This window comes from Rhincodon typus, chromosome 35 (assembly GCF_021869965.1).
Source record: "Rhincodon typus isolate 14 chromosome 35, sRhiTyp1.1, whole genome shotgun sequence".
In the NCBI taxonomy this organism is placed as follows: Eukaryota; Metazoa; Chordata; class Chondrichthyes; order Orectolobiformes; family Rhincodontidae; genus Rhincodon; species Rhincodon typus.
The window spans coordinates 8,821,275-8,835,898 of NC_063366.1; the positions used below are offsets into that span (position 1 = coordinate 8,821,275).

At 41.6% G+C, this 14,624-nt stretch overlaps 1 protein-coding gene across 4 annotated transcripts in view; it reads left to right on the top strand.

Annotated features, from left to right (window-relative positions):
- Positions 1-14,624, top strand: part of LOC109917499 (E3 ubiquitin-protein ligase RING2-A-like) — a 36,974-nt gene that overhangs the window by 19,271 nt on the left and 3,079 nt on the right. For all 4 annotated transcript variants that reach the window (XM_048616640.1, XM_020517334.2, XM_048616641.1 and 1 more), the window contains 4 exons: positions 3,974-4,134; positions 5,850-6,065; positions 11,315-11,605; positions 13,711-13,882. In XM_048616640.1, coding sequence (XP_048472597.1) covers positions 3,974-4,134; positions 5,850-6,065; positions 11,315-11,605; positions 13,711-13,882 — 840 coding nt within the window. The remainder of the gene's footprint in view (positions 1-3,973; positions 4,135-5,849; positions 6,066-11,314; positions 11,606-13,710; positions 13,883-14,624) is intronic.

Genomic DNA, 14,624 nt, shown 5'->3' on the forward strand with positions numbered 1-14,624 from the left:
ACCTACACTCACCTTTACTGGCTCCATCCCCGCCTCTTCGACCTGTTTGTTTCCTCTCCACCTATCCTCTCCTCTATCCCTCTTCTATCCGCCTCCCACTCTCTTCCTATTTATTTCGGAACCCCCTTCCCCTCCCCCTTTTCTGATGAAGGGTCTAGGCCCGAAACGTCAGCCTCTCTGCTCCTATGATGCTGCTTGGCCTGCTGTGTTCATCCAGCCCTGCACCTTGTTGTCTCCTTCACTTAGACTGCCTGATGGTCATTCATTTCCTTACTGCCTATACACTCTTATCCTGCATTATTGAACACTATTTGCTACCATATAGCTCTTTACCATGCAAATGCATACCAATGACAACAAATGCTACTTGATTTTCAAAACCAAGAGCTCAATATTGTGTAGCTAGCAACATTTCCTTGGTTTAGGACATATGGTGCCTCCATAACTTTGTGCATAATGTGGGATATATATTCCATTTGGATGAGCTGACTTGCCACAGCAAAACTTGAAAAACAAATTGCAGTTACAGTAACTAGACTAATTTATCATTTACTCAGCTATCAGCTTCTTTCCTGTACAAAAATACATGGGCAGATGTTGGCTGCTTTTGCAGAAGGGTTTGAGTACAAGTGAAATGTCTTCCTGCAGCTATACAGGGCCTTGGTGAGACTGTAGCTAGAGTATTGTGTGTATTTTTGATCTACTTACCTACTTAAAGATATGCTTGCCGTAGAGAGACGTGCTGAGGATCCTCCAGATTGATTCCTGAGATGACAGAAATTTTACAGGGAGAAATTGGGCTGATTTGGCCTGAATTGCCTGAAGTTAAGAAGGATGAGAGTGGATTGCTGATAGGCCGCATGTGGGGATGATGATCCTCCAAACATGGAGGCTAAGAACTAAAGGCCACAGTCTCTGGATATGGGGTAGATATCAGTCCTTTCGGTCTGAGCGAGAAGAAATTTCTCCACACAGGAAGTGGTGAACCTGAAGAATTCTTCAATGCATAAGGTTATAGAGACCAAGTCATAGGAAGTGTTCAAGGAAGAAACAGATTTCTAGACATTAAAGGCATCAAGGTGTTCGGGCAGAGCACGTGAGTGTGGAGTTGAGGTAGAGGATCATTAGGATTGTGTTGAATGGTGGAGCAGGTTTGATGGGTTGAATGGCCTACTCCTTCTGTTTTTCCTGTTTCTATGAGCCAATTATGGGAGGCTGTAAAGGTAGAGGAGGAAAGGTGTGCCTCCATCCCCTAGTCACTGAATTTCACAGAATGCAACCAAAATGGCACTCTGTTAAGACTAAGCACTAAAGGAAGCCTTGTTTATTCTCTGTCAAAAACAATTGACCTCTGTTTCTGAAAATCAAATTTGTCTCACTTCCTGGTTAGTTTGCTCGAGCTGTTCAGAGCCTGTGTACTGATTTTTTTAAATTGGAAAACTTAATTTTTCTAACTTGAATTTTTTTTTTTGTTTGTTGCTAAATTAAAGTAAAACAAAGATTAACCCTTAAATCTCTGTCATCAGCTCTCAGTGCAACCATTGCCGTCATGCTAAGGGATCAACTCTGCTTTAATGAAGAATGCAGGTGGGCCTGACAGCAGCAGTCATACTTAAACATTAGGTGTTAACCTGGTAAAGCTTGAGCACCTGTCAGCCCAACAACTGCAGCAACATTTGATAGAGCAAAGTGATTCCACAGCCAATGGAACAGATTTAAACAGCAGACCTGCCCCATCCAGTCATGAACAGCAGTGGATGATTGAACAACTAAATGGAGGAAGGGAGAACCACTGATATTTCCATCCCCGATTATTCTGGAGCCCAGTGCATTGGTACAAAAGACAAGGCTGAAACATTTGAAACCACTTTCGGCCAGAAGTTCCAAATGTACAATATATCTTAGCCTCTCTTGAGGTTCCCAGCATCAGAGTCGGTTCAGTTTGGTTTAGTCAATGTGATATCGAGAAATGGCTGAAGATGTTCAACTGAATAGGTTAAGGACCCTAATGACGAGCCAGCAGTCATGTTGAAGATTTGCACCCCAGAACCAGCTGCTCCTGTGCAGCCACATTGGCATGTACTCTGAAACGACGAGTTATGTCCTAACCAAAAAAGCAGGTCAATTACCACCCCTTTCAATCTACTCTCGACTGTCAGTTTACTGCTAGAAAATTTTATCAACATTACTATCACTAGCACTTATCAGAAATAACCCAAATTGAGCATAAACAAGCTGGTTATGCCAAGGCTACTTGGCTGCTCGCCTCACTGCAGCTTTGGTCCAATCATTGACTTAGGAATTGAATTCAAGTAGTGGGGTGAGGGACTGTCATTGACGTAAGGCAGTTTTTGTCTTGTGTGTAAAATCAAGGAGCCCTAGGAAAACTGATGTCAGTGTGAATCAGGGAGAAGTCTTTTTGTAGTTAAGTTATACCTAGCTATCGGGAGTAATACTGATAGTTGAGAATATTGATTCTTGTTTAGTGCACCCTAATTGGAAAAGATAACCATAAATTAAGTGTAGTGGAGATTTATTGTGACTGTTCCAAGAATACAAAGCTTTAGTTATGAAGAGAATTTAGCACAACCGAGAAGGCAAAGAATAATTTCAAATCCAATAAATTGCGAAAAGCTATTTCCATTCATCAATGACTGGAGCAAATGTAAGGTTATGGTCAAAACAAAAGGATGGCAAGGAGAAGTTTGTGGAGTGGTTCTTGTGTCATGTGTACTCCTATCAGATATACGATGGAAGCAAAAAATACAGTGGGTTTTGGAATGGATATTGGTAAATATCAAATGACTTTAAAAGACCGTGGATAAACGTACATAGTTCCTTGGGTACTTCCAGTGGTTTCCTTCTCTGCTGTAACATCATTCAATTCCAAATGACTATTCAACATTCAATAATTGCTTATTAATGATCCACATTTGTGTACGCTTAACTTTGCTAATGTATAATCTGTGGCCCACAAATATTCATACAAGTGTGAATGATGATGTCATAAAGTTTAAAAAAAAAAGTGGAATGGTAGTTTGATATGTCAGCATTTTAAAGAAACTAGAAGTCTGGGTGTGATTATTTATCACTCTCAGTACCTCTCGCCCACAGGTCTGACACTGTAGCTTCCCTGTTCTCCGTGGCCATGCTAGCGCTGTCTCTGTCCCTCTCTGGCACTACTCAATGCATGCATGCTCGCTCACTTGCCTCTCCCTCTGATGGTGAGAACACTCTTCTCACCCACAAATCCATTATGAACAGTCACCCACCCACTGGGGCCGGCCCCCTCCATTCTTGTTAGCTTACTGTTGCCCACCCCTGCACCCCCTCCCCGGCCTTCCTGTGCTTGCTTTGTTGCTGTCTCCTATCCCTGCTCCCCCAGCGTGAACTCTCATTGGCCCTATCCTACTCCTCTGTGGGCCTCCCCCACCTTGCACTTGCTTAGTCTCCTTCCCATGAATCCTCTCTGGCTCCTCCCTCTTCCGGACCCACTCGGCCATTCTTTCTGCTTTTACTTCCAGATGAGGTTGTAATTTTGTCACAGGAGTGCTGCAGCCCTTGAAATCTCACCCCCCACTTTGCGTTATAAATTCAAAATTACAAATCTGATTCTTTTTATTACTGCGGAAATTATAATTGGCTAGTGGCGTGACCCACTTAAGATGTGCTAACAATTGTGCTTTTTGGCCTGTCAACATCCTTTCAGATCAACTAAGGTTGGACAATATAAACAGCCTTGCTAATCTTGCCCAAGAATAAAGAACAAGTTTAAAAATAGTTGTTTTCAATTATTGCTCAGCTTTAATTGATCAGTGGTCTTGATGATACTCCAGACAAAATTACAACCAAGCAGATCTAGATTATGATAATTTACCTGATAAGCCTCTTGTCTATTTTTTTTGTTTTTGAAGATATAATGGCTGCAGAATGTTGGCTTATTACAGTTGACTGCCTTGTCTTTTTCTTTCAGGAGGCAATTATGGATGGGACCGAGATTGCAGTGTCGCCCCGGAGCTTGCATAGTGAACTGATGTGTCCCATCTGTCTGGACATGTTAAAGAACACCATGACAACAAAGGAGTGTTTACACCGCTTCTGCTCGGACTGTATTGTCACCGCACTCCGCAGCGGGTAAGGGACTGATGTGCATTGCCAGCCTTGGAGATGTTGCTTGTGTTTGGAAAAATAAGTGCACGCTATCCAATATTTTCAGAGGCTTGGAATGAAGTTATCTAACTAATGTGCTAGGTGGTTCATGAAATGGGATTTAGTGAGTTGCTGAATAGTGTTTAGTGTTACAGTATGAACTCTGGTTTCAAGGACTGGTCACTCCTATAAGTGAGACCTTTAGGGCAGCAGGCTGGGTTTATTACTAAATGCTGTTTTATTCATAATCTGGAAGATCCACACTGCTTTCTGTAGCAGTCTTCAGTCGGAGTTACAGCACCATCCTGTGATAGGGATCAGCTACTACAGTAATTGCTATTGTTCACAAATTGAAAGAGGAACAGACATGAAAGAATACGTTTTAGTTGATTATAGTGTAGTATCTTTATAGACTAAAGCTGTCCCAAAACACTTCATGCTGAAATGCATTTAATATGTCAGCATTGTGTAATTCAGCCATTTTGAACATTGTAGGTTCCCAGAGAGACATAAGTGAAGTATCCAGTTAATTAATCCAGGCTGACATTCTATCAATTAAAGCTGTGATTCCATTTCTCCTCAGCTGATCTTAATTCTGTTTTCTGGTTACTAATCCCAGAGGAAACATTTTTCATTCTCCATTTTCTCAGTTGAAAATTTTCTCTTTATTATTCTGAATCGACTAACCAAAAGATCCTCAACTGCTTGCCAGCTTTTCAACTGAGTCCAGCCAGTAAGCGAGAAGTACTTAACAGGGAAAAGTATTGCATCTGATTCCGTGTGGTACCTATGTCATGTGGTTTTGCATTATATATTGCGATGAAAAAAGATACTGAGACTTGTCCCAGCAACACTGTGCCATTGTATCATTTTCTTCATTTGGCTCTCCTATAATTCTGAATGAGATTGTCATATAGAAGCAAGGCAAGTTTATGTTGATCTATTTTCACTTAAATTGAAAGGTTATTTCTCATGAATTTTTTCTTATTCAGTCAGGGTCAAGGGCATCACTGGCTAGGTCAGCATTTATTGGCTATCCCTAATTTCCCAGAGAGCAGTTAAACGTCTGGAGTTGCATGTAAGCCAGACCAGGCAAAGATGGCAGTTTCCTTCCCTAAAGGACCTTAGTGAACCAGATAGATTTTTCCTGACAATAGACACCTAGTTCCAGATTTCTATTGGATTCAAATTCCACCATCTGTCATGATGGGTTTCAAACCTGGATCCCCAGAGCCTTACCTGGGTCTCTGGATTACCAGTCCAATGATAATACCGTAGGCCATTCGCTTCCCTATCTATCTAGTTTCAATTCAAATCCAAGAGAAAAGCCAGTATTGAACACAATGCACTGTTTTGCTTCCTGAGCTCCATCTCTTTAAATATTTATTCTTCCTCTTTCTGTGTGACTTCTTCCCCTTCCCTGATTGTAGGTTTTCCTCAACTGTACACCAAGTATAAAATGAGCGGTTGAACAGTTGTTTAATTCTCATTATATATAATTTTGTCTATTTGTTTCACCACTCACTAGTATTTGCTATGGAACCACTTTAGCCTGGGATCTCACACTGCAACTAAGTGTTGCCATTTCAGGCTGGCTTACATTACTTGACCTTCAATGAAGAATTCAGACTAGAATGTGCTTTAATGCCATGTTGGCTGGTATGTGACTGTCTAATAAAATTTTGGCTACTTTTGTGTAGAAACAAAGAATGTCCCACGTGTCGAAAGAAGCTGGTGTCTAAACGATCTCTCCGACCAGATCCTAATTTTGATGCGTTGATCTGTAAGATCTATCCAAGCAGGGATGAGTACGAAGCACATCAAGACCGTGTGCTCGCACGATTGAGCAGGCTCCATAACCAACAGGCTCTAAGTAGTAGCATTGAGGAAGGGCTGAAAATGCAGGCCATGCACAGGTAAGAGGGACTTTGTCCTCGATGGTATACCGAGCTTATTTTCCCCTCCGCTCCTCATTTGAACCTTTTTCAGTCAGGTTTCTGCTCCTGCCACAGCACTGAAATACCTTTTGTGAAAGTCGCAATTTAAGTCTTGTATGACACTAATTATAGCTTACTATGCCTCTTTTATTCGTGTTGACCTGTAATAAGCTTTTTACATGGTTGACTACATCACTGTTTTCCATTGTTGAGTTGGGTGGAGCTGCTGTAGACTAGTTCTGTTCCTCTCCAGTTGTAGCCAGAGAATCTCAGGCAAATGGCTTGTCTTGCATTTCCAATCCCTGAAGAATCTGTTGTCAGACCCCCTCCAATTTCGATCCCCTAGGTGACAACGTATGGAGGTGCATTGTCAGAATCCAGAGGTGTGCTGACGGTACCCAACTCTACCCATACATTACCAGCTCCCTCAGATTCATCATACTGGATGATCAGAGTTCCTCCTGTTAAATATTGAGTAAATAAAAGGCGGTTGCTGTTCACTACCTGTTTCCATCTCCAGTTTTATCCCCATCCCAGCCACTGCATGACTAATTTGTGCCCTTGGCAGCAAATGCTGAGCTTCAGTCTCCATGTCCTCTTCACCTTCATAATGTCACCTGTCTGAACACTGCCTCAGCTTATTGTTGCTGAAATCCTTATGCTTTTATTATGAGGTTGCCCATTTCAACTGGGTGGGCTTTTGCATTCCAGAAATTTCCATGCATCCAAAATTGATGCCATTGGTATAACTCCCTGCACATTCTGCTCACCCTTTTGACCTCCGTTTATTTTTCATTTTGACAGAATGCCGGATTTTAAGTTCTCAACTTTGTGTTTAAATCCATTCACTACTTCATCTCCTTCAGATATTTGCAGCCTCCTCTTGCCTTTTTAGGACTGCTGGATTTCCACGCTCCTAATCTGGCTTTTTGTACATTCTATGTTTCCATTGCCTCTCCAGTGATATTCATGGAGTACAGTAGGACACGAATTTCAGTTGCTTTGGCGTTAAACTTTGGACGTCTTTTTCATATACACCCCTTGCTCTTTCTTTAAGCCACTCATAAACTTGGTTACTTTGACCACCCTGTCTAATTTTAATGCTGTTTGGTCTCAAAACTTAGAATCATAGAGATGTACTGCATAGAACAGATCCTTCGGTACAGCTTGTCCCTGCCGACAAGACGTTCTAAATTAATCTTGTCCCATTTGCTAGCATTTGGCCCATATCCCTCTAAACCTTTCCTATTCATGTACCGATTCGGATGCCGTTTAAACGTTGTAATTGTACCAGTCTCCTCCACTTCCTCTGGAAGCGCATTCCATACATGCACCATCCTTTGTGTGAAAAAGTTGTCCCTCAGGTCCCTTTTTAAATCTTTCCCTCTCATCTTAAACCTATGCCTTCTAGTTTTGTACACCCCAACACTGGGGAAAAAGACCTTGGCTATTTGACCTATCCATGCCCCTCATGATTTTATAAACCTATACAAGTTCAGGCCTCAACCTCCGATGCTCCAGGGAAAGTAGCCCCAGCTTATTCAGCCTCTTCCTATTGCTGAAACCCTCCAACCTTGGCAACATCCTTGTAAATCTTTTCTGCGCCCTTTCAAGTTTCATAACATCTTTACTGTAGCTGGAAGACCAGAATTGCACCCAGTATTCCAAAAGTGGCCTAATGAATGTCTTGTACAGCTGCAACATGACCTCCCAAGTTAATACTCAACACGCTGACCAGTAAAGGCAAGCTTCACTATCCTTAAGAGGGAAGTTAGGAGACCCTTCACTATCCTTTCTACCTGGGACTCCACTTGAAAGAAACTATGGACCTGCACTCCAAGGTCACTTTGTTCAGCAACATTCCCCAGGACTTTACCAATAAATATATAAGTCCTGCGCTAATTTGACTTACAATGGTAGAGCACCTCACATCTAAATTAAACTCCACCTGCCATTCCTTGACCCAACAGCCCACCTGATCAAGATCCCGTTGTACTGTGGGGTAACCTCCTTGACTGTCCACTACACTACCAATTTTGGTGTCTTCTGCAAATTTACTAACAATACCTCCTGTATTCACATCAAAAAGCAGTGGACCCAGCACCAAACTTTTAGGAGCACTGCTGGTCACAGGCCTCCAGTCTGAAAAGCCACTCTCCACTACCACCCTCTGTCTCCTACCTTTGAGCCCGTTATGTATCCGAACGGTTAGTTGTCCCCGTGTTCATGTGATCGATCCTTGTTAACCAGTCTACCATGTGGAACCTTGTTGAATACCCTACTGAATTCCATATTGACCATGTCAACTGTTCTGCCTTCATCAACTCTGTTCATCACTTCCTCAAAAATCTCAATCAAGTCGGTGAGACGTGAAATCCCATACGCAAAGCCATGTTAGCTATCCCTAATCAGTCCTTGCCTTTCCAAGTACACTTCAATCTTGTCCCTTAGAATCCCCTCCAGCAACTTGCCCAGTACTGATGTCAGGCTCTCCAAACTCTAGTTCCCTGGATTTTCCTTACAACCTTTCTTGAATAGTGGCGCCACGTTAGCCAACCTCCAGTCTTCTGACACTTCACCTGTGGCTATCAATGATACAAATATCTCAGCAAGAGGCGCAGCAACTACTTCTCTCACTTTTCTCAAAGTTCTGGGTACATCTGATCAAGTCCTGAGGATTTATCCACCTTTGTGTTCTAAGGCATCCAGCACCCCCACCTCTGTAGTAATGGCACTTTCAAGATATCACTATTTATTCCAAGTTCGCTATCTTCCATATTTTTCTCCACAGTAAAAACTGATGCAAAGTACTCATTTTGAACACCACCCCCCTGCCATTTCGTTCGGTTCCACGCACAGGCGGCCTTGCTGATCTTTAAGGGGCCCTGCTCTGTCCCTATTTACCCTTTTGTTCTTAAAGTATTTGTAGAATCCCTTTGGATTCTCTCTTAAGTATACTTCTACTGCCCTTATACTGTTCTAGGGATTCACTCAATCCCTGCTGTCTGTACTTTACATATGTTTCCATCTTTCTCTTGACCAGAACCTCCATTTCTTGTCATGCAGCAGCCCCTACACCTACCAGCTATACCCTTCACTCTTACATGAGCATACTGTCTGTGGACTCTCGTTATTTCACTTTTGAAGGCTACCCATTTTCCAGCTGTGTCTTTACTTGCAAATAACCACCTTCAAATGCTTTTGAAAGTTAGTGACTAATTCTGTCAAAATTTGCCTTCCTCTAATTTAAACTTTAACTTTCAGATCTGGTCTACCCTTTTCTGTCATAATTTTAAAATAAATAGGATTATAATTACTGGCCCCAACGTGCTCCCCCACTGATACCTCCATCGCTTGCCCTGACTTATTTCCCAAGAGAACGGCGAGGTTTGCTCCTTCTCTAGTATGTACATCCACATACTGAAAAAGAAAATTTTCTTGTACACACTTAACAAATTCCTTTCCATCCAAGCCCTTAACATAATGGCAGTCCCAGTTTATGGTTGGTAAGTTAAAATCCCCTACCATTACCACCCTAGTATTTTTAGTGAGAACTGAGATCTCCTTAGAAATTCTCAATTTATGCTGACGATGGGCAGGGGTTCCCTGTATAGTGCAATCCCAATAAGGTGATCATCCCTTTCTTATTTCTCAGTTTCACCCAAATAACTTCCCTGGATCCACTTTCCGGAATATCCTTCCTAAGCACAGTGTAATGTGGTCCCTTATCCTGAGGACCACAACCCTTCCTCTTGCCCCCGCTTTCTATCCTTCCTGTAGCATTTGTACCCTGGAACATTTAACTGCACGTCTTGTCCATCACTGAGCCATGTCTCTGTATTAGCCATGATATCCCAGTCTCGTGTTCCCAAGATGTGAGTTCATCTGTTTTACGTGTCAGGCATCTTGCATTGAAATGAATGCAGTTTTATTTTGTCATTTCTAATCTGTTCCCTACTTTGCTCCTGCCTGCTTTGACTGTTTTTGACTTGCTTCTTTTCCCAACTGTACCAGCCTCAGACTGATCTTGTTTCTCACCATCTCTCTAGGTTTCTGTGATTGCACTCTGGTGAAATACCTCAAAATGCTTTCGTGTGTTAAGTGACATATAAATGCAAGTTATTATTGCAAGGTTATAAGAAGGGCCCTGCATTCTTAGGCATTCATGGGTGAAATAAAGAAACCAAGAGTCATTCTCATTAAGTATTACAACAAACAGGAGGTTTCGAAGTTTGTGGGCAAAAAAAAATTGGAAGACTTAAGGTGGAATTGGAAAAATTAGAAGGTTCAATGTTAAATAGGTATTAAATAGTAGATGGGAGGAAAAGGATCGGAAAAGAGGTTAGTTCAGAACATAGAATTTGTATCATTATTTATTACAAGCCAGAATTCTGAAATATGAACTTTATAAGAAAGCATCTCCAAATTAGAATTATGTTTCACTCATTGATACAGAGATTTGAGTTATTGTAGTATGTGTTCATTTTTCTGTTGAGTCTTTGAAATTACAACTTGGGGTAATGGTTTAAGAATGTTCATGTGTTGCTCTGAAATTTTTATCTGTTACTTGAATGGAGGTTCTAATCATTATTTTAAAATGTTAAGTTTGTAAAATCAAGGAACTAAAAGTTTTGTGAGCTAGTATCTCCCATATACTTTGACATCCATATTGTTTTCAGTGGGCACAGTATAGTGCCTCAGCGAAAATGACTTTTTGTGACTTACTGTTAATTTTGACACCATCGTGAAGACTGGTGACCCTTACTACCATTCATACCACAGTCCACCATTCATACCACAGTCAAGGGGACAATTGCACTTGCAGATTTCTGGTTAGCCAGATCGGTGGAATTATCAGATTCTGTTGTTTCTTAGACTATGTTGTCTATATGATTTCCATCTTGAATTATTGGATAGTGATCCATTGTGGACCTGAGAGGCTCCAGAAGTCAACTCTGGTGTCTCTACTCTCTCGGCTGAGATAAGATAATCTTAGAATGGTTATGGAGTTTCTCTCACTCAGTTCTGCACTATATAGTTCAATGGGTAGGCAGAGACTGTGGGACTTAAAGTTAGTTTTGACAGACAATTCAGATGTTTCATTATTGGATTTTAAACATTATTCTTGTGGGTTTCAGATGACTGCATTCATCCTCTCTGTTGTAGATACGTGTATTTTAAGTATGCTGAATTTCTCCAACCCCCACTCCCAATTTTCCCTTTCATAGAGCTCAGCGAGTAAGGAAGGCACAGCACGAATCAGACAATACTACTTTCAGTGGTGGGGAAGACAACTGTGACAGCCGCTCTCACGTTAGCAACGTGTCTACGCACAGCAATCAGGAGGCTGGTCCAAGCCGCAAACGCTCTAAAGCTTCAGATGACTCTTGTCCTGATCTGGATAACTCACGGGAAGGGGCAGGAAGTCCAGATGTCGGGGTGGACTCTTGCAGTGAAATCGAGCTGGTGTTCCGACCTCACCCAGTACTTGTGGAAAAAGATGAATATTCACAAACAAGGTATGGGAAGTGGCATCAGCAAATAACTTTCCACGTGTAAAGTATTGTATTTCGTGTGTTGAGGTGACAGCTTCTGTTCTGGTTCAGTTGCATCCTGTTTCTGACCTGGCTCTGTTATATTCTATCATTTAATTATTATTCCTTCAGCGCTCACATCCATGTCGTTAATGTGCATAACAAATAGTGTGGGTCTCTGCACCGATCCCTATGATACACTGGTCACAAATACAAAAATTTCCATCCACCTTCTATTTGCAAGTCAGTTTTGGATTCAGTTTACACTTGTCTTGGATCCCTTGGGCTGTTATCTTCTGGACCAGCCTTCCAATGTGAAACCTTGTCAAAGGCCTTGCTGAAGTCCATGTAAACCACATCAACTGCAATGAAAAACAACATTGACTACATTCTGTCCTAATTAAAATTGTTACTTTGGTAATTTCCAATCCTCTGGAACTTTACTAAAACCTAAGGGTTCTTGGAAGACCGTCACCAGTGCATCTGCTATTTCTTTAGCTACTTCCTTTAGTATCCTAGAATGCATCCATCGCATCCAAGTGACTTGTATTTTTCAGTCATTAGTTTTCCTCGTACTTTTTGTAACGTGATACGAATTGTATTTACTACCTCCTGCTTTTTTGATCCTTGTTTATTTATTATGTTGGAATAGTATTCATGCCTTCTACCGTGAAGTGTAGTATTTATTCAACATCACTGCCATTTATTGGTTCCTGATCGTCGCCCCAGCCTCATTCTCTGAGGGGCATGTGTTAACTTTGACCTCAATCCTGCTTCATTAGCAATTGTCAGATCTGAAGTAGCCTGATCCTGATTGCACCCACAGATAAAGTTCTAAATAAACGGAATTCTTCCTTGTGACTAGCTGCCAATTTGATTTTCCAACTTACATGAAAATTAATGTCACTTGTGGTTAATATACTGACTTTTTTTACATGCCTTCCAAACAGGTGACATGGTGGCTCAGTGGTTAGCATTGCCTCACAGCACCAGGACTTGGATTCAGTTCCACCCTCAGGCAACTGTCTGTGTGGAGTTTGCACATTCTCCCTGCATCTGCGTGGGTTTCCTCTGGGTGTTCCAGTTTCCTCTCTGTCCAGAGATGTGCAGGTTAGGTGGATTGGCCATGCTAAATTGCCCATAGTGTCCAGGGATTTGCAGGCATGGGAAGTGCAGGGTTACAGAGGTAGGATAGGGGGTGCAATTGGGTGGGATGCTCTTTGGAGGGTTGGTTTGGACTTGATGGGCGGAATGGCCCGCTTCCAGGCTGTAGGGATTCTTTGATTCTATCTCCTGATTTATAATTTGTTCCACCCTTTGGCCTCTGATAAGGATCCTATGGACTTCTCTGACCAGTGTCATCATCCTCTTGTTATCTCTTCCTTCCATCTTCATGGATTTTGCAACACCTCAACTTGGATCAGAAATTCTTCTTGAACATTTAAGACAGACATCCTTTGTCTGGATCACCTTTGTGTCTGACCGTTTCCTCATGTTGCAGTGGCAAGTCACCTGTCCTGCCATCACTATTATAATTTAAGTGATTAATGACTGTAGATTCCCTAGTTTTTACACTTTATTTTAACTCACCCAGAGTGTTGAGCCTATGGAATTCTCTGCCATAGAAAGTGGTTTAGGCCAAAACATTGAATGTTTTCAAGAAGAAATTAGATATTGTTCTTGGAGCTAAAGGGCATGGGGAGGGAGCGGGAACAGGTTACTGAGTAGGATGATCAGTCATGATCAGATTGAATGGTGGAGCAGGATCGAATGGCCTACTCCTGTTTCTATTTTCTATGTTTCTATGCAAACACTACTAAATTGTGTACATAGAGCTCTGCAAACAATAGTGGGTTTGATGGTCAGATATTGTCAGTTCTGGTGATTTTGTTTGAGGGATATTAATAATAGAATTGAGAAGTAAGGGAGAATTTTCAAAATGCCTCCAAGTTACTTTGCCGTCTATCAGATGAGAAATTGTTCTACTCAGCTTTATCTTTGAAGAGCATAGCTTGAGTTTTATTATTTCATTTCTTTCTCTTCCCCTTTGCTATCTTATTCTGAAACTACGATGCGCACTGATGGCTCAGATATGTGAAGACTACTGCAAATGCCACTGTGGACCATTTGTCTAAGTACCTTGCATTAAGAATTGCTTTGGAGGAGCAGCAGAAGAGCATTGGGAATAATGCTGTCAGTCTGGAGGAAGTCAGTGAGAAACAGTACACGATCTACATCACCACCTCGGGGGGCCAGTTCACGGTAGGTCCATAAAATCCATGTTTTGACCCATTGTATGCATCTTAATTGTTCTTTTGTCTTCATTTGATGTTTCTGTTTCCTCCTGTGTTCCACTTGTGTCAATTTGCATGTCTTTCTTACCTATATCATTACTGTGTAGAAATGGACTTTCATCATGAAGGGTCCTGCTCTAACTTCCTGGTTTTCAACACTGTTTCTTTGCCTAACTTCATCTATCCCTTTCTTCAGCAGGCTTTAAAGTCCAATTTAGCTTCACCTCTAGTTTATGTTGTTTCTCCTTTCGTGCTTTGGACTTTTTGAGGTTTTCCAAAAGAAATTAAGGAACTAAGGAAAAGCAGAATTGCCACATTGAAGTATTTTCTGCGCATTTATGTATGACTGAGAATTTAATGTTGAGATGCCCGTGCCTGTGGTAAGAGGCAGGACCTAAGTAGGGACATTTACAACACATACTGTACAGCTGTTCCCCAACTCCTTACCAATTTCTCTCTTCTTTCTCTGCTTCATCCTCCCTGCAAAAGGTGCTGATTGTTTGATTGTCTTTAGTTAGTCTCTTCAACCGGTCATTCTCCATTTGTGAGCTGTCATGGTGAACTTGAGTGGTGATTTACAAGCTCAGTTTCAAAATTCTCATCCTTTGCAGCTTTTTCTCCCTCTATCTCTTTAATCGGTCATAATCCTTTGAGGTCTCTGTTCCTCACAAACTTGTCTCTTGCCCATTCCTGATCATAGTCTGTAATAG